This window comes from Fusarium mangiferae (genome assembly GCF_900044065.1).
Source record: "Fusarium mangiferae strain MRC7560 genome assembly, contig: FMAN_scaffold009, whole genome shotgun sequence".
Classification (NCBI taxonomy): Eukaryota; Fungi; Ascomycota; class Sordariomycetes; order Hypocreales; family Nectriaceae; genus Fusarium; species Fusarium mangiferae.
This window is the reverse complement of record NW_024573929.1, coordinates 501,577-520,894: the sequence shown is the minus strand read 5'-3', so window position 1 is coordinate 520,894 and position 19,318 is coordinate 501,577. Positions and strand designations below refer to the sequence as shown.

Genomic DNA, 19,318 nt, shown 5'->3' with positions numbered 1-19,318 from the left:
GAGTTTCGTCCAACACCGCAAATACGGGATCTCGCAGCCTTGGCAGACCCGCTCCCCTAAAGCTAGGCCCTGTAAAGGTCCGAGAGCGCCCCTGAGCCTAGGCCTAGGGTCGGCAATTAAAATTCCCATCAATGCCGGACAACCATTCACGATAAATTTATTTTTGACACTGAATACGAGGTTGAGCGATTCCTTGCGCAGACACAGACACAATGTCTGCTATCGTGAACAAGATACACACAGCGCCAGCTGCAGTCGCCTTTCTATCGATCGGTCTATTTCAAGGCATCACTGTGACACTTCTGATGAGGTAAGGCTCCAACTTTTGGCGCTGTTTTCCACTGCTGACCCTAACGTGCAGCGTTGTCCTTTTACAATGGCAGGAATACGCCAGACCGACAGTGATCCAGGTCCCTCGGGGGTACAGCATCCCAACTAATTTTGCCATCTTTATTTTTGGATTCATATTTCATTTGCTATTCATGTGGGATGCCATCAGGTTAAGGAGTACAGCCCAAGCGGTGCTCGCGTGCGTCATCAACGCCGGCTTTTTACCCCTGGCCATTTTCCAACGACGGGATATCAAGGAGGCTATCGAGTCATTCAAGACCTCGACAGACAGTAATGGCAACCATTTGGTCAATACTGACATGGATATCTGGGCCGTTATTGGAAAGATATTACTGGTTATTCCTATCATTATCGCCGTTTGCACCTTGGTTCTGCCTATCAGCGCTTGGTATCTCAAGCAACACTTCTCATGGCAGTCATATCGCAACGTCGGCGCAGATGCAAAGATGAGAAAGATTCGAATAACTCATCATGTAAGTTCACCGACATAACCACCTCTGGGAGGGAACATAGCTGACCTTTTCGTGCAGATATTTGTTATGCTCGCCAAAACAGACATTTACTTCGTCGTCTGCTTCGTCCTTATTTTCTGCTTCCCCGTTCTTGGAGGAATCCGTAACGGAGGCACTCACTTTATAGTCAACATTGCCCTTCTCGGTGTTGCAGTCGCCGTCATCTCCGCATCCATCATGTTCAGCAAGTCAGAGAATCGCATCGGAATGTGTTTCTCCATAGCCATGTATCTTGCAATGCTCGGCTACTTGCTTTATCTGGAGATAGACGCACAATTGGACCCCGGGAAGAGAACCGGGGGTTCAATCGACTCTTTCACCGCCTTCGGTGGCATGAGTATCGTATCCATCTTCATGACGACGATATTCGCCATATTATGCTTGAGAAACTTCTTCGGAGGGTTGAAAGAACATCTGGGGAAGCACGAAGAAGCTTGGGATCCTCATGGAAGTGCAAAGGATTTTGAGCTTGGTAACGACGTCAACTTTGAGTATAAGAGCGTACCGGCGGTCCGAGATCTGGATAGCTGATAGTTTCCAACTATTACGATTGATAATATGGAACAGAGAAATAGAGAGACGAGGGAGCATAGAATAGAGGCTACTCAGCCTGAGTATTGCTGACGGAAGCTTTGCAAGGTCGAATGCTTCAAGCAGTACCTATATCAGGAGCACGATACATTACAGTTACATAAGTTATAGGCTCTATACACAGTAATAGATAATCGAATACGATAGACGAGCCTTTCATGTATCAGCTAGTATGATGCCCTGTGAAATGAAACGCAAAAATGGAAGAGCTATCTTTATTCTTGAGGAGCATAAAAGTTTGTCGGGATTCTAAAAATATCCCAAGAGATCACCGTAAGCGAGGTCCATGAAACACACTAGCACGTCCCAAGTTAGTCTCTATCCAGTCGCCTTCCTCACTTTGGAACATAAATCCGAAATGTGGATGATGCCTCGGGATTAACATCCTCAAAAGGCTGTTATAACCGCCGAGCGTCTGTTTAGGGCGCCATGGGTATTTTATTCCAATCAGTGTAGTTGCCTGGGCTTGGGAGTAAGCAGACTTAGAAAACCTGACAATTAAGTTTACTTGAAAATGGGTTGAGATATGTTAACCACGCACAACTTCTCCCCCCTAGCAAATACAATCCCAAAATGATCCATCTCCGTTTGTTATCCAATCAAGGCGTACGAACAGCCATCATATTTGAGGCCCGTGCGGTTCTCCTTTCCCAAAGTCCCTCTACAGCTCGTATAGCTAGATCAGACAAACCAGAATTGGAAATGATAGTCAAGGCAGCCCAGATGGACGCGAAAGTGATTTCGTAGCACTGTCATAAAGTTGAACTGAATATCGCTCAACATTCAGATTTATTGTGAGCAATAAAAGCTATACAAAAACTTCCTTCTTAATATCTGATTACGTAGCATGTAGACTTATTCTGATATCTATAATCACACATTCAATATGAGTCTCCCAGAGACGTGAAAGTATTGTAACCTGGCCAATTTATCGCTTCGTGAGTCGGCCTTTCAGAAACTTGACCCTCGTGAAAGCTTGCGCTTGACCACTGTGTACAAGAAGCCTCAGTACACAAACGAGTGGCCAGATGTCTTACCCGGAGACTATTGGCGCATGCCTAGTAGGTGTAGCACAAGGGACCCTTAGTGGTATCCATGACATCTCCAACAGTAAGGTCCTCGTCAATACCGCCCATCACTAAGATATCTTTCAGGCTGACTTCGTGCTGCTCAGTCTGGTTGATGTTCTTGTAAAGTCCATTATACTCGGTGAGTCTGGTGGAGTTCTCCTTCTGCCACAACCACCAGAGACGATCGATCTGCGCGTGGTGCATGAAGAAAAGAGGTTCTGCTATATGTCAGTTGCCGAAAAAAGAGCATACGAGGGTCACGAACCATTGGGAGAAGTGGTGGGGTTCATCTCTCCGCCGAGACAAGCATGAATACTACCATGAGGTCCTCCCTCAAGAGTCCGGGCGTAGTGACTCCAGTTGCCGGAGGCTTGAACTTCTTCAACTCCTTCAGGTCCAAAGACCTTGGCCATGGTTGCGAAAGCATCAGGCTCGTCAACTTCAGGCAAGTTACGATGTAAACAATGGCCACCGTCGGTAAGTTTCCTGGGCTCAGTCTCGAGGTATTCTGGGCGTAGCTTTGCAAACGGACCGTCGCTTACACACTTTAGAGTACTTCCTGAGGCACTGATTTCGGTGTTTTCAGCGTCTCCGTTGCCGCCGAAGCCGTTCTTTGATGCCATGACTGGGGAGAGACGGAGTCCCTCTGTGTCTTTGGTCCAGTCCCAGTAGCTAAATTTCATGGTCAGAGGTGGCTTGGCGATGGGCTTGAATAGTACTCACGTGTATGGGCCTTCATAACCGCAGTCGCGAAGAGCTCGCTCGTAGACTACAACAAAATATCGGTGCCAAGGGAGGAAAGGAGAGCCACCATGGACTGCATTTTATCAGTAACAGCTTAGGCTTCATACCGCAGATAACACTTACTCCATGAGTTGAGCTGGAAATGAAGGTGAGGGAAGTCATCGTACAAGCTGGAATTGAGACCCATGCGAGAGGGCTTAGTCTTGAGGCACAGAACAGCGTCGATATAGCCCTGCTGATCAGCGGCATTCAATTCTCGCCACTCAATTCTCTTTGCAGGATTCGAGCAAGACTTGTCAGACTTGGCGGGTGCGGCCATAGCCGGGGTAATTGCGCCGGCGAGGGCGAGAATGGACGTGAACTTCATTCTTGACCGGCGTGAAAGCGACTGCAAAGTTTTAGTGTCTAACGAGAGAATACCAAGGAGGAAAGATACTATTCTCTCTGGCGTCAAGACTTAGGAGAAGCTCCCTTTTATCTTTTCTTTAGCTCATCTCTTGTCTTTATTCTTTACGAGATTCAGGCTCATTGGGCCCATAGTGAAGTCTCGGCAAGGCGCTCACGGACCCCAGGGGTATGCTTGGCACGAAAGCCATACTAGATGATCTTCATGCTAAGTCACCGCTAAAGCTAATTCCACCACTCACGAGGGGTATACTACGAGTCTGAATCTAATTCTGGTCATGTTTCTTGGAATTAAAGGAAATCCCGATTTGGCACCTAAGGTTAAAAGCGCAAAGGCCAATCGTATAATAGCTTGAACAAATTTTAAATTCTAAGTTTATACCATGAGCTTCTATTGACCAGCAATAACTCAGGTATAGATAATGGATGGTTGAAATTTGTATTTCTAAGAACAATCTGTAAGATAAAAGTGTATAAAGAAAGGAGCCCTTTCTCAGAGAAGTTGAATACTACTATGACCATACAAAACAGATCTCACTATCGACGATACTAGAAACATAGACGTTTCATCAAGAGTTCTACTTTCGAGCACCCTTGATACCAGCTAGACGACGCTCAGTATTCTTCCGGGAGTTGACAAAATCAGGGTTCGAAAGCGTCAGTTCCAGGCCCCCAGAGATAATATTGTCAACTGCTTCGACACCTTGCATGAAACTGTGACAAGTTATTAGCTCCTTGATTTTGTAATACTGGGATAATGAGTTGCTCACCTATGGTCCTGATTGCCAACCTCATACTTCCAGGCTCCAAAGCGACCACGAGACAGAATGTCCTTATCATACAAATAAGGCAAGGCCTCGGACAGAGCAGCGTCGCGTTCAAGAGTGGGGGTTGGATACCCGTGATCAAAGCGGCGAACATACGTGCTGACAATTTCATCCTCGGGTCTGAGTAGATCGGTATTGATCAGACCCTGAATGCTCTCCTCAAGCAAAGTGGCCTGGTTAACGGGCTTGTAGGAGGACTCGGAGACTTCAAGCATGATTGACCAGTATGGACCAGAAGCAGGTTCTGGAGAAGCAGGCTTGTCACCGTTGGCGAGCTGTTTGGTGGCAAGCTTGACATCTTCGCTGGGTTGGTTGTAGAGCGAGTAGTTTGAGAATATGGTAGCTCGGTAGAACGGGGCATTGTCTTCCGGGAAATAGAGCTATCACTTAATAAGCATCAAAATATCGAGGGTCTTTGTGATCACCTACCCAGCATTTATCACCGATACGTTCGGGCCGCTTTCCACGAATTCCAACGCCAATCACGTTAGTGGAGGAGTAGTAAAGTGGCTTCAGTGACTTTTGAAGTTTGACATCACCAATACTCTCTGCGAGCTGATCGACAGCCATGGTAGAGATGAGCGCCCCGTATCTGACTGTGGTTCCTGTCATCTTGTCAGCAGAAATAGTACCAGGAGACAAGCTGCTTACCATCTTTCAGAAAGACCGTCTTAGCATCAGCGTCAATCTTGGTAACTGCGCCATGATCTCCAAAGCGAGTTTTGCTTTGATCAAGAGTATCAGCCACAGCAGTCCAGATCCCTCCCGTTCCTCCACGAGCAGGGAAGCGGAACGTAGCATTGGGCCCCCAACCGCCAGCTGCCTTACCAAGAATAGCGTTGGTAGTTACAAGCTTAACGTTAGGAGCGGCGACACGTTCTCCAACCCAAGTAGAGTTCATCTATGCGGGTTAACCAAGACGTGACACGAGCTATGGAAAAGGCGTACCTTGGTTGTAGGAATAGCCCAGACTTTGAAGTTGTAAGGACGCATGAAAATCTCATTGAGCCTCTCGCCAACGTTGCGAATATTCCACTCGTCAAAATTGGCGGGCTTATCAGATGGTGAACGCGCGCGGGCTTGTATGGCTGCTTCAATGAGGTCAGCCAGACAGCGAGCCTGTTCCTCTTTTGGTAGAACTGCGATGTTGTTTTGGAAAGGGTATGGGACCCAAAGACCCTGGTAGCGGACATACGAGATGCGTTGATGCTCGTACCAATCATCTGGCTTGGGAAGAGCCTCATTGATGACATCGTCGAAGTACTTGTAGTGGGAGAAGATTACATGTCCTCCAACATCGAAGAGCTAGATGAGTAAGTCATGAGGACACGGGAACGGACTGAGGCATACATACGAAACCCTCCGGGGTCGTGTCGGTAGATGCAAGACCACCAGGTGTTTCATTCGAGTCAACAATTAGCCATTCGACGCTGTTCTGCAAGCACGATCAGCACAAAGTGTCACTTGGTATAAATGAAGTTTCTACCAGGTGCTGAAGACGCTTGGCTGCTCCAAGACCAGTTGGGCCGGCCCCGATGACGAGCACGTCGACGTTGCTACAAACATGCCGTATTAGATGGAAGATCTCCTTATCTCTGGATCAGAGGCTTGCCTACATTTCTTTGGTTGCCATTGTAATTCGCTGCACGGAGGGAATTTTTCAAAAAGAAATTTATGTTTCCATTTGTTGAGGGATTGGTTGTTTTATATCCCGAGACGGGCCAAACCAGCCTTGAAGGAAGAAGACGGGCTATCATATTCCATGTCTCATATTGTGCCCGGTCTGTTGACGTCTTACATCACCTCAAGATGAGAACAAATTGCGACATGAGACACCATTGGTTTATCGGTTATGCGAATCGGGTAGATCTGCTCCTAATTTTAGCTTTGTTGTCTTAGTAAACATGAATCCTTTAATTTACTAGAGTGGCTGAGCCCATGCCCTCATTTAACATCCCCTGTTTGAAACAGAAACGCGTAAGTCAGCTACCCGATAGGAGAAAAAAGGACAGGACTGACCTGAGTTTAATCTCAATGCCGTCGTACTCTTTCTACTTGAGCTTCCTAATGCAATTGATAATTCCTCTCATGGGTGCATAAATGGTGGAAAATAGGTGCCTGAACTGAAGATCCTTCGCGGCGGGGACGGTGGGATAAAGACTTGACTTGGAAATTACAGACTCATATTAACGACGCATCCTGCCCTTACAACTTGGCATAGTACTATCGATTATGGGCATGGTTATCTACGACTTATGTAAAATAGGATCGGAGCGAGAGGCACATGACAAACTCTTGATCTTGACTTAGAAAAACCCAGAACGAACTGCATTTAGATTAATGTCTTTAAGAACTGTATCTGAAACTGACTTTTGCTTCACCTTGAAGCTCTGCTCTGTTTGAACCATAGTCAGGCATCTCCGCGGGTACTGCAAAGATTACAATATCGTGTAAAGCCGTACTTTTGTTCGTTATTGTCTCTTCTTTGCTTCTTTGTCGCGGAATACCCTGTGAGTCAAGCTCCGGCTTACCAAAACCTGCTGTCCCCGCCTCATCTTCTAAGTGAGGACTTTTGGGAGTCTTTGGTGTTCTGCTTCGCCGCTTCCGCCACCAGATCGCAAACGCAACAGGTAGGGCTGCGAAAAGAACGGAGGGGACAACAGCTCCAGCGATCCATGCAGTACCTGAACCTGAGCCCTGCTGAATATCAGTACGACTTGAGAAACATACGGATATTTGTTATTCCTATCCTTCGTAGAAATATTTGATAACGTAGCTGAATTTCCAGATTGCGTGGTTCCGTTATAGTTTGCGGGATAGCCATATCGTATGAGCTTTGCTGATCAAGTTAAGATCGTAGAAACTCACTGTTGGTAGCAGAAGCAGGTACTGATGTCTCTAGTGGCTCTATATTTCTACCCGTAATGCTCGCTTCATTCGTGCTTCCCGAGTCGATATCTTCGATGCAACTTACACAAATTGAATATAAGTCGTAACAGGCATCGCCTGCGCAAAGCTTTTCGTTTCGTTGCATTTGATTCACATATTCCTAAGAGGACTGTATTGAACTTTAGTAGCTTAAACGGAACCCGAAGGTTATGGATATGGTGTACCGCATTTGCAACATCGCGGCGAAGTTGGAGACTTATAGCACGTGTCTTGAACTGACCACCTCTCGCTACTGGATGCTGAACAGCCATGGTGAAATGCAGCGTTGCGAGATAGTTGTTAAAACTTCATGGGGGGCGTTTACCTTATCTTTATGTTTGGCGGCCTTACATGATATGATGGTCTGATGAGATCAAATTCTGCTACCAGTGACACGCCAAATAACATATCTGGTAATCAGAACCGAAATAGGACTTAGGAGCCATGATCGAAGTTACAAAGCAGATACCAACAGCGGTAACATTCCACCAGATCAGAGAGCTACATAGACTTAAGATTCGAGGGACTTCTCCAAAGACACAGCATGCTTCGATCCATACCATGAGGGTTCTCTTGGCTGAAACAAAGTCAGAAGCGAGTTTGATAGAAAGCTCGCACTCCTGTGACATTACCGACGGTAGCTTGAGAAGAAACTCGGAGAAATGGAAATCCCAAAACTGCGCAGAATATTCAAGGGAAGCATATCGAATATTCTGTAAGTCGCGGTCCGCAACGACTTGTGGGCCGCCACCCAAGGGCTCTGCTGGTATGCCATAAAGCAGATATGCTAGACAACAGGATGCGCACGATCGCTGCGCCAGGGACTGTTCCTTGGCGAGGGTTGACATTGATTCTTGAGACTGGTCTTGACGAGATCGATCGGTCAAGTACTCAAGAACCGAAACGTGAACGAACCTTGCTTTCCTCTCTAAATCAATCTGAATGAGTGCCCCAGACATTTGTGACAGGGCCTTCTCAAAATTTGGAATTGTGTCGTATTCGTCCACGGCACTTGACAGCGGAGTTGTGATCGCCACCTCTCACTCATTGACATGCAGAGGTCGGGGAGCATATGAGACGAATTGAAAGGCCCTAGTGATGTTCAACCGCGCCGCTTGCCAGGTTCTTTGCTCTATCGACCGTAGTATCTCCTGGTAGAGTGCATCAAGTCCCTGGAGCCGATTAAGATCCTTGAGGGCTTCGCGACGTTGTCTTATAGAGAGGCTAGGTGATAGGAGGTACGTCAGATGTGATCATCATCAGATAGGCCTGTAAAGCTTGTCTTGGGCAATTGTGTTGGGTAGCTGGTATACTGCCTGGACCGACTTTAATTAGAGTGTTATTTTTAGTTAATAGACCCTATAGCTGATGGCTCACATCAGGCGCCTCACATGCAGGCAAGACCATGCTCATGCTTTCAAACATATCGCACACCCTTTCTAAGAACTTTGCGTGATTAGAGCCTAATTGAAGAACACGGAAAATTAGTGGATACCCGTCCAGAGCCATCAAGTTATCCAAGACTGGCAATAAAGATTAATCGTAGAGATCCCCATGCAAGGGCTGCAAACTCAGGATGAGAGGATACAAACAGACCGGCGATATCGAAAAACGGCCATAAGCGATTTGCAATGCTGTTGATTCCTTTGCAGCATTTGGTAAGTGTTGAGGAATGCACAGTGTGAGATTTAGCATCCCCCTTGATCATTTCCAGCATTGAATTTGCATCAGAAAATTCCTTGAAGAGTGCTTTGTCCTTCTCAGTAAGTGAGTTTCGAAACCCATGGCACGCCTCTCGGAAAATCTGGTAAGGCTCCCTGGTGACGGGGCGTTTTCTATCCATCCTTGGAATCTCAGACTAAAAGAGGGCTTTGTAGTGAAAGTCTGTTGTTTTCTTAAAAGTGTGTATGTCACAGCTGATAGCGATGCAAAGATGTTGATGAAGAAAGGTCCAGAGGCTGGCTTGATCGCGCAAATGCACGATTAGAAAGCCTGATTGTGCTGCGCCACCCATAATCAGCCTCGGTGTATGTGATGGCTCACAGGCAAGATGGTTGGTCGCTGATGTGATGGATAGGGCATAATTTGTGAGTCTGCAAGGGGGTTGGAAATGGCCAAGCCACAACACCATTCAGCCAGTAAGATGTGCCGAGATCTACCCAGATGCGCAGAACTCATACGCGCTAAACCATCTTGCTTATATCTCAGATGCCATTCCACAGGACAGAATTTCGCATCCTTATCCTTCATTTCTCATAAAAACCCATGAGAAATGCTGGACAGAGTCCATTCACTTCCCAACTAGTTTGCAACTCGAGCTATATAAAAATTCACCCAACGCCATATTTGCAGCTCATTGAGCATAAACAACGGCGCTAGGTCTTCATTTACGGCTCGAACATTACCCACAAAGTTCGTATATCCAGCACAACTCCCCCTCGTCCCCCTTTGCAACTTGTGCATAGTGACCATTTTATAGAACTCAGACAAACCTTAGGTGATGCTATCGAGCAACACCCAAGTCTAACAGCTGCCGGCATTTCCAAGCCAGCATCTGGCGAACCCCAATGGGACTTTTCGCTCCATATGAATACTGGCATACTGATTTGGATCAATACATTAACTCCGAGACGCTTGTCGAAGACGTCCCACCTTTGGTAGGTTAACGAATATTTCACAACATCGACTACATAGCCCAAACTTCAAAGTTCTATTTACAAGTGTGGTGGATTGTGAAGATCTTGGAGATCATGGAGCCCTTGTGTCTGGCCTGTTCTATCTTGAGCCTCGCCAGCTCCTCGACTGAGCTCTTCAAATCCGCTCAGCATCTTCGTGGTCGACTGGAAGCTGAGCACAAGGATTATCTTCGCTCATTGCAACAACTCAAACATGCTCTCAGCATTGCCCGTACACGCCTCGCCAGATCCAACATAATGATTTCCCGGGACGTGGGAAAAGCCGTCGATCTCGCCAATGAGACATCCTCCAAAGAGTCGCTCAGTTTTTGCCTCGATCAAGCTGTAATCTCGTTGGAAGAAGAAGCATATTTAAAAACTCTTCGACAAAGCCTCGAGTCCGGGCCGGCTAACACTGACATCGAGAAATGGGATAGGATTTGGAGGAAGCTTTTTCCTGCAACTTCGGTGAATAGATTCGAACTCGCTAAGATAGCCGATCCACCATTTTACGATTTCGGAGACTCTTCCCGGTCCATTTTCGACGAAGCTGAGCCTATCAAGTCTGGAGGATGGTCGCAGGTATCTCGAGTCACAATCCACCTGGCTCGTATGCATGGCTATGGAGATGGAGAGGGCGGAAAAGCTACGTTCGCTGTAAAGAAGATATACAGCGGAAATTATCAGCAGTACGCACGCGAGCGAGACGCTTTGCAAAGACTGAGTCTTGCACAAAGCCCGCATCCTCACATTGTCCCCCTTCTCGCTTCCTACCGAGTGGAAAACAAGTACCACCTGGTCTTTCCGTCGGCTGATTGCGATCTCGCCATGTTCTGGCGGAACCAGCCCAGACCATCGATCGACAAACGCACACTTAAATGGTTTGGTGGCCAGATGAGAGGACTTGCAGATGCTTTGTATACTATCCATGGGCAAAACGGCCAAGAAAGAAAGTTGCGTGGAGTCCATGGTGATCTTAAGCCAGAGAACATCCTGTGCTTCGGCTCCAATGACAGTGAAAGATGGCCAGTGCTCGCGATTACGGACTTTGGATCTTCATACTTCCTGATGCCTGAGGAGAAAGATATTCCGAAGAGCCTCAAACACACGCCAGCCTATCGCGCCCCAGAGATCGATACCGCAACTTTGGGCGGTATTACACAGGCCTACGATGTCTGGAGTCTTGGCTGTATCTTTGCAGAAGCCATCGCTTGGTTCTATAACGGCAAAGCCGGAATTGCGAAGCTGATTCAAGCCCGGCTCGACGAAAAAGACAACAGCCCCAATCGAGATGCATTCTTCCAGTTGCAATACGATAAGCGGGATGGCCTCACGGCAAAGCTCAAGCCTGAGGTGCACAGAGTATGTCTTCTATGCACTATCCATCTTCGAATGTGATCTAACTTCGTTGACAGCTACTCATATCCCTTCGTGAGAGCTCTCAGTCGTCCTTCTTCATTGACGATATGCTCTATATAGTCCTGGAAGGGATGCTCAAAGTCAACATGAGCGAGAGAATGTCAGCTCGGGAGGTCCTCGACGCCTTGACACAGATGTGCAACAAGTTGGAAAGTGATCCAGCTTATTCTGAGCCTCGTGGCACTATTGATGTGGATGTGGAAATGGTAGGATTGCCATTTTCTTTGACGTAGAAATCTGTGTGAAGTCAACTCACTCACACATATATAGGCTTTCTCTTATTACTCCATATATAGCGGCAAGGAGTATTTCGCTAACGGCTTTGCGATCTCAGGTCCACACTCAGCATGTCAGTCAACGAAGGCTCGATAACACGGTCGATGCGAACTATTATACCAACACCACAACCCAAAGTCTCAGTGACGCGGCGGCACAGATTGGCCTGAAGCGTCGTTTTGCCTGCCCTTATCACAAGGCAGGTATACTCGTTTCCGTTCACCATCGAGCTTGTGAAGGCCCAGGATGGATGGATGTAAACAAAGTCAAGTACGTCTACTAACTTTACCTAAACTTGCCTAAACCTACCTCAAATTACCTCGGTTTGATCGAATTTATCTCCGTTTAGGAAGCTTTACCTAAGCTTTGAAAAGATAAGCTAATTCAGAATAGGGAACACCTCTTCCGCTGCCATCTCCAGAAGAAGTACAAAGGCAAACATACCTGCCGGCGATGTGACACCAGCTTCGAAACAGACGAGCTCCTTCTAGATCATCAGCATCAAGAGACCCCATGTCCCAAGAGGAAATCAGAAGCGGTGTACGGCATGCTGAGTAGAGAGCAAGCCGCTCGACTCCGTTCTCTCAAGAGGAAGTCGTCGAAAGAAAGCGAGGAAGACCGATGGTTCGATATCTACCGGATCGCGTTTCCTAACTTCAATCGAAAGCTGGAGAATATCTCACCATGTAAGCATTTAGTGTTGGCCATCTAGCATGTTCATGCTAACCAGAAGATCAAGATCACGAATCCAACAACACCTCCCTCAGTACCATAAACTCGACGAACTCGAACGGAATTTCTCAGTACAAAGACTATCTCCGCAATCGTGATGCTGAGGAGTATGCCGCGAAATTAGCCGAAAATGGCATCATCATCACCCTCGATGCAGCTTCCAAGCTTCTTGAGCTGCAGGTCAAGGAACTTGGGACCTTTGACGAGACGATGCGAGGACCTGTTCGAGCCTACGAGATTCCGATCGATGCAGGTCATGAGAAGACCGGAGGCAATGCCCCCTCCGATCTCAGTGGTTCATCTAACCTCATGGGCCAACTCCACCTTCTGGACAGATTTGGGGATGACTAGGAGCATTGATGATAGTTAAAGCTTATAGTGTCCCAACGGGACATTAGGGGTTCAGAGGCCGAAGATCCCGGTTTCCTTGAGTAAATGGAGGAAAGCTATGAGATATAGGGCTGTTGGTTGTTGGTTTGAGATTTATCCTGGCTCCAGTCTGTCATTAAATAGCCATATTCCACTCCTTTAGTTAGCAATTTGAACTTTGTTTGGTTTGACTAGGTTTGAGTAGATTTGGCCTAATGGCATTATAGCTTTAGAACTTTTCTCATAAAGCTAAGAGAAGTTTTTGGTTGGCTTGTGTTTAGCCTAGTCTAAGTGGCTAGTGTCCTCAAGATGTCACGGTCTAAAGCATTTTGCTCTATGTTCAAATGTTAACCTAAGTCAAATAACTTCGGACTCACATTGACGTCGCGATGTCAACCTTTGAGATCACATAGGCACTATCTCTAGAGCAGTTATAAAGGAGCGTGCGTTATGCGTGATCTCTCCGTCGTCTTCATAGTTGACGATTATTGAAGATAAACAATTTATTGCTTGCTAATTCATACTGGGGCATGCGCAACGCAACATGCTGTGGGGGCCCCGTCCACGTTTTCCTTCCCCAATCATTCAGCGAGCTGCAGTCCACGGATAGAAAAGCGAGCTCGGATAGTAGCACCAGATCCAACATCAAACTCCTCCTCACGGTTCATACCATCAGCACCCGTGACACTATCAAAAGGAATGTCGACGGATCCCTGCTCGCTCGTACCATTCTGTAAGCTAAGCTTGAAGCTGTGCGGGTTAGAAAGCTGCTCAGCGGTGATAGGAAATCGGAATGCAGTGTCGAAAGATGGGTTGAAGATATCGGTTCCAGGGCTGTAGCTCTTGACGGGAGTGACGAATTCCTTGTCACCCCAGGTCACCTTGACGCTAGGCTTGAGCTCGTCGCGTTGGCCGTTGAGGCCATTAACGCTGGCGATGAGGACGGTGGCAAGACCGCAAATTTCGCCCTCATTTTGGCTGCTGGCGGAAATGCTGTTGGATTCGCCGACAAAGTTGAAGAACTTGCCGTGAATAGTCACCTTGGTCTCGAGGGGCTGGCCCTTGTGAGACAGGGTGAGGGTTTGGCTACCGCCGTTCAAGAGAAGTTGCTTGACAGTTGTCGTAGCAATACCAATATCATCATCGCCACCAAGATCCTCATCGTTCACATCGATAGTGATGCGCTGCTCGTAATCCGTTACAAGGAAGTCGTGAGTCTCGTTCCACTGAGGGTCGTGTTTATTCTTAATAGTCGAAGTTCGCCACTCTCCCTCAGCACCGACGTTGACATCACAGTAACAGTCGGGAATATCCTTGACAAGCTTCTGGAGAAGTCTCTTGGCGCCGCTCTTCTTCTCGCCCGTAATCTCAGTTGCGTTATCGACGGTGAGGCGAAGAACACCGTGGTGGGGCTGGAAGGTCTTGAAGTAGTCGTTGGAGGAGTCGAGCTTGACGAGGAAGCGGTTGGGGAGGACAGCCATGGAGGAGATGATGTTGAGAATGACCTTGCGGACGGTCTTGTCGATCAAGGAGAAATCAGCGATGTTGGCGGCGTCGGTAAAGTCGAGGGACAGATCTGGGGGGTTAATGAAAGCCACCTGAGCAGCTCCGATCTGTGGATTATGTCAGTGTCGAATATTGTATCGAAGTTGGAGCTTCATACCAATGGAATGGTGTTTGTCAAAGGACAAAGCAAAATGGACAGTCGTCCCTTCATCTTCACATGTTCGATACCCTGCAGCACCAATAATCAGCAACACGCAATATTGAGGCCAGCCAAAGCGGAGCTTACAATCTTGGGCACCATCGACGCGTCAAGCTCGAAATCGCACTTGCCATCCCAATCCAAGTCCATATCAAGTTTGATGCCCTCGAGTTCGGTCTTGTGCACGTCAACATTAGAGAATCTGATAGGCGTAGGTCCAAAGTCCAGCTTGACGAAGCGGAGGTTCGCGAGAGGACCTGGCAGCATCTGGTCAAGCATGGGTTCGACGACATCTTTGATGATCTTGCCGCCTGCGACGTTGATGTTTGGCCACAGCTGGGCGACGATGTCGTTGAGGAATCCTAAAAGCTGTGAGCGGGATAATTCGAGACGTCATGAGGAGTGGAGGGGATTAGGTACCGGCAGATTCCGCGCCTCCAGAGGCGGTAAGAGTATCTTTGAGAGAAGCCATGTTATCCATCTTGGTGGGTGAAATGAGAGAGAAAGGAGGGAAAAGGTCAAAAGGATGAGCGCGAGATGTCGTATAAATAATGATGACGATGCAGCTGAGAAGGTGAAGCTCTGCGGGGTTTGGGAGGTGAATGGTCCGACAGTTTGAGGTCCAGTCCAACTCTGATGCAAGACCTAAAGCTCTAGACCACGCCCTGACGTCATTTGTGCTTCGCTGTCAGGCTTGACAGGGGTGAATATCCTGTTCACTTGCCCCTAGACCAGCTGAATCAGCGTCATGAATTACAGATGAAACGATCTTATGGATGATTCTTGATCAGATTAAGCATTCTGCCAAGCTTTCGATCCGTTATTTGAGCTGCAACCTTATTTTTGGGCGACTCTGGGCGAGGTTCTAAAAATATCGGGTGCGGGCTGGGCAGACAGGGATTAATTGTGCCGCATCATCCGATTGTCACTGTAAAATCTACCTAACCTGGGAGCATCGACAGAATCAACTGGAAACAGGAAACTGCTACAACGACATGCTGATCACATGACCCTGTATAGGATGCCTAGTTCAAATGATCAATATTTATGCGATCCAGAAAAAGATTGTATGGTTCTGGAGTCTTCATTGAAACCAAGATTCAGCAAGAATCTCATTTGGTGAAGCTCGTAGCGATGGCTCGAATCTCATTAGACGAGCAATCAGCTCTGCCGCTCGCTTGGTATCGTTTTTCGTGAACTCTGGCTTCTTATCGGTGTCGAAATAAACCTCCTCCAACCGACTGTGAAGTTTCAAACCATCATCCGGTTGTGTTGGCGTTCCTTGCATTGCTTGCCATTTGGCTTGCCATCGTGACGGCAATTCATCATCGATGAGCTCAATCATTTGCTCAACGAGAATTGGGGGAGTCAACATTATGACATCAAAGGGTGGCTGGCCAGTAATCAGTTCAAATATCTGCGCTCGTTAGTTGAGTAATCACTGAGCTTACAAAATACACTTACCAAACAGCCAGTGCTCCAAAGGTCAACACGGTGATCGAGCTTGTCCCCGAAAACAATTTCTGGAGCGCGCACTGGTAGTGGAGTATTTAACGTGCTTGGTATGTCTTCACTAAGAAACGCTTCACCGAAATCAATGATTTTGATCGATGGCTTAGCAAGTATGCGCTGAACCTCTCGGTGTCCAAAGGATGCAGGTCGGACGATTCGAGCAGGCAGACTCTTTGGCAGAGGCGCGTCATCAGGTCCCAGAACCAACCCTTCGTCGGGCTCACCCAGCTTGGCTATAAAGTTTTTCTCGCTAAGCGAATGTAAGTCTGGGATCGTCAAAGCCAGATTTCTCGTATGAATATCTATGTAGAAATTTAGCGACATCAGAAGGAAGCTTATAAAATGTTGGGACCTTACCGCCGTGGCCAATGTTGCTAGCAGAAAGGAAATCAAGCCCTTGAAGTATCTGCTTGGAGAACAATCTCGCGGCATTTGAAGGAAGCCTGGAATCCTTGAGATGTCTTTCAACGACATCTGCAACGTTGGGACCGACAAGTTCAAGGACCAAGCAATCGTGCGAGCTGTTGGGGCCAACAATGGTAAAGTAGTCTAACATTTTGTTCACGTAATGTGACCCGGGGTTATTGTTAGGCTGAGAAGACAGAGCTTGCAGCACTTTAAGCTCTCTGCTCTGCTTTGCCTCAGACTTTGTCACCTTGAGGGCAACATAAACGTCATCTCTGTTTCAAGTTAGTGTTTGCAAGGCAATCATAGGTGATAGACATACTTCTGATCTTTTGCAGCCCATGTAGTAGAGTAACTACCCCAGCCTAGCTTATGGAGAATTTTATATCGTCCGCCTTCTAAGACATCGCCTAGTGCCAGGGGATGGTAGCCACCAGCTTCGTAACGATGCAGCGGCTCTGCATCAACGCTGCATCTATATTTTTGAGCTAGCATTCGGGACTGGTGTCGACGAAACTCATAGAATGGATTGAAGGAACGAAAATAGATTGACCGCGTCACAGCTCTATGGGGAAATGGCATCAGAGAACTTGGCTTTATCATGGCGTTTGCGAGCCGTGGTTTGCAGCTGTAAACATGAAAGAGGATTAGGCGCTCATGTTCACAATCATGGAGCCTGGAGGCACGTGACGCTAGTTGGCGGTCGATGAACTCGGCTTCGTTGTAATCCTCTCCACCGAGCTTATAATTAGAAGTGAGATGTTGGGTCTCGCTGGAACAACGTGTTTTTTCGTAACAAGAAATTTTGCGCCGTGCCTTATGCAGTGCAGGTCTTCGCCTTGTGTTGGCGCCTACAGTCAACGAAGTAAGAGGCCAGCACAGTGATGACACTTAGCGAACCACCACTCACACGAAAACAGAAACCGATCTCACACAAGCCATTCGGATCCAACGCCGCATGTGACAGTGCTTCTGTCACCCGATAGTCAAGCTGAGATGAACAGATCTCAGGCTGTCCGTATCTACCATGATGAAGAAGGAACCTACAGAGGACATGTCTTGTATAAGGAGCGAGTAAACAATTCCACTGCTGATTAAGCCGACCTGTTATGAGGAAGTTAGTCGCAGCCGTAGACATGCAACGAATTCAATGCAGCTTACCTCTCATGCTCGGGGAGCTTGCCTGCGCTGTCGTCACTATATCGAGTACCTGGAATTAGTTCTGAGGGACTTGTTCTGGGCTTGTAAAGCATGTCATGCCCTAGTATGATGGATTAGTAGACTAGATTAATAAAGACTGTATTTATAAATTATGTTGCTATTTAGGTAGCTTAGCCGGAGTGCATATTTGCTGAGTCTCCGGTTTAGGCTCTCACTGAAGAACTCATAATTTCAGCTGTTGAACAGCTCGACGACTGATCTTTGGAAACCGTTGATTAGGAAGGGATTTATGAATGAAGCTAAACATCTAAGCCATCAATCATGCATCACTAACTACCCCTTTCGTTGCCCTCGACTTCTACTGTCCTTTAGACGACTTGGGCTGATATTCAGCCTCCAATCTAAGTCCAGCAGTAATCATGCTTTCCCATAGCTCCGACCTGACATCCATTCTTGCAGTACTTCTTGAACTTGATAGTTCCATTGGGGCCGCACGAGAAGAGGGCATCATTGATCTGATTTTTCTTGAAACACGTAGCTTTGGTCGCGCGGGTAAGCTCGTCAGAAATGGTGGTGTAGTATTTGCCTATGGGAGAAGATTGTCAGAGATACTCTAGCTTGACAGATCTAAAGCAGAGAAACTCACCAATATCGAGGAGGAAGTGGCCGCAGTGGTCAAGCTTAGGGGTGCAGTTTCGCGCCTCTCCAAAGCCAGCCAGGGCAGCGACGAGAGTGAGTGGGATAAAGCTAATCTTCATATTGAGAGGGTATATTGGTATAATGATGTGTGAAGTGAGTTGATGTTGCAATGTGTTTAGTTGGCGATGTTCCGGGTTTTATAAGCTTAAAACAGACTCAGCTGCTAGCAAGGGGCTTCACCACCTTTTTAGCCTTGTGAGATCTAGACCCCTAAGCTAGCGACTCTAGATCCTATTATCTGTGTACTATGGCTTGTTGAGTCTTATTACTCTTCAGCCGCAGGCGCCACTCCGTGACGGTGCGGATATGAGCTGGATTAGCCCACCGAATCGAGACGGAACAAGTAACCTTTGACATTGGCAAAAAGGGACAAGAAAGAATTATTTTTAAGACTAAAGTCTTTCTTGCTATTATTCTCTACTTAGGTCAGCTAATAGGTTAACTTTGGCTTTTGGAATAAGCATTCTGTGATAATTCCGACCAATCTCTTGACTGGAATAAAGAGCTTGAAGTGTTAAGAGGTAATTAGCGTAAGCCACTTCGCTTATTTTCACTTCACCAGGGAACATGAATATATTTATTGCTCAGGCACGGATCACTAAAGTCATACCTGTCGAGCCCTTTGTGGAAGTTGTGGTGTTGAAATCCAATACTTCAGCCCCGGGACCGGCGGACATAAACCAACTCATAAGAGCTTGAGTGGAGAAAGAAAAGCAAACAATCCTCAGTACCATTGATCACTGGCTTTTGACATACTATACAGCTGGGCCGATCATATTATATCTTCTGTTGGAATATGAGTTGGGATTAGTCCAGTAACTTACCCTAATAAGCCGTTCCATGTCATGATCCCTGCACGTTGTTCGGGTCTGCCTGCTCGTTCGGGCCCCGCGGGCATCCCAGACGTGGCCAACTGCCCTGCACGTTCCGCTTGCGG

General features: G+C 47.2%; 8 protein-coding genes across 8 annotated transcripts; 2 read left to right on the top strand and 6 right to left on the bottom strand.

Moving 5' to 3' along the window:
• Positions 1-212: 212 nt before the first annotated feature.
• FMAN_12271 (uncharacterized protein) lies at positions 213-1,394 on the top strand (the record flags this gene model as incomplete). The annotated part of the gene is made up of 3 exons (XM_041834790.1): positions 213-310; positions 362-824; positions 882-1,394. The coding sequence occupies 3 exons, from the start codon at positions 213-215 to the stop codon at positions 1,392-1,394; spliced, it is 1,074 nt and encodes a 357-aa protein (XP_041685018.1).
• Positions 1,395-2,512: 1,118 nt separating this feature from the next.
• FMAN_12270 (uncharacterized protein) lies at positions 2,513-3,635 on the bottom strand (the record flags this gene model as incomplete). The annotated part of the gene is made up of 4 exons (XM_041834789.1): positions 2,513-2,742; positions 2,790-3,196; positions 3,248-3,341; positions 3,392-3,635. The coding sequence occupies 4 exons, from the start codon at positions 3,633-3,635 to the stop codon at positions 2,513-2,515; spliced, it is 975 nt and encodes a 324-aa protein (XP_041685017.1).
• A 616-nt stretch (positions 3,636-4,251) lies between these two features.
• Positions 4,252-6,133, bottom strand: FMAN_12269 (uncharacterized protein; the record flags this gene model as incomplete). The annotated part of the gene is made up of 8 exons (XM_041834788.1): positions 4,252-4,387; positions 4,444-4,880; positions 4,930-5,105; positions 5,152-5,401; positions 5,449-5,805; positions 5,855-5,935; positions 5,987-6,056; positions 6,117-6,133. 8 exons carry the CDS (start codon positions 6,131-6,133, stop codon positions 4,252-4,254), a joined length of 1,524 nt encoding a protein of 507 aa, XP_041685016.1.
• A 713-nt stretch (positions 6,134-6,846) lies between these two features.
• FMAN_12268 (uncharacterized protein) lies at positions 6,847-8,387 on the bottom strand (the record flags this gene model as incomplete). Its single annotated transcript, XM_041834787.1, has 2 exons — positions 6,847-7,197; positions 7,989-8,387. 2 exons carry the CDS (start codon positions 8,385-8,387, stop codon positions 6,847-6,849), a joined length of 750 nt encoding a protein of 249 aa, XP_041685015.1.
• A 1,974-nt stretch (positions 8,388-10,361) lies between these two features.
• FMAN_12267 (uncharacterized protein) lies at positions 10,362-12,881 on the top strand (the record flags this gene model as incomplete). Its single annotated transcript, XM_041834785.1, has 5 exons — positions 10,362-11,465; positions 11,519-11,728; positions 11,857-12,068; positions 12,192-12,484; positions 12,538-12,881. The coding sequence occupies 5 exons, from the start codon at positions 10,362-10,364 to the stop codon at positions 12,879-12,881; spliced, it is 2,163 nt and encodes a 720-aa protein (XP_041685014.1).
• Positions 12,882-13,480: 599 nt separating this feature from the next.
• Positions 13,481-15,085, bottom strand: FMAN_12266 (uncharacterized protein; the record flags this gene model as incomplete). The annotated part of the gene is made up of 4 exons (XM_041834784.1): positions 13,481-14,512; positions 14,563-14,634; positions 14,692-14,966; positions 15,025-15,085. 4 exons carry the CDS (start codon positions 15,083-15,085, stop codon positions 13,481-13,483), a joined length of 1,440 nt encoding a protein of 479 aa, XP_041685013.1.
• A 603-nt stretch (positions 15,086-15,688) lies between these two features.
• Positions 15,689-17,016, bottom strand: FMAN_12265 (uncharacterized protein; the record flags this gene model as incomplete). The annotated part of the gene is made up of 4 exons (XM_041834783.1): positions 15,689-16,021; positions 16,069-16,418; positions 16,474-16,796; positions 16,844-17,016. The coding sequence occupies 4 exons, from the start codon at positions 17,014-17,016 to the stop codon at positions 15,689-15,691; spliced, it is 1,179 nt and encodes a 392-aa protein (XP_041685012.1).
• A 1,067-nt stretch (positions 17,017-18,083) lies between these two features.
• On the bottom strand, positions 18,084-18,440 carry FMAN_12264 (uncharacterized protein; the record flags this gene model as incomplete). The annotated part of the gene is made up of 2 exons (XM_041834782.1): positions 18,084-18,268; positions 18,329-18,440. 2 exons carry the CDS (start codon positions 18,438-18,440, stop codon positions 18,084-18,086), a joined length of 297 nt encoding a protein of 98 aa, XP_041685011.1.
• Between the last annotated feature and the right edge of the window lie 878 nt (positions 18,441-19,318).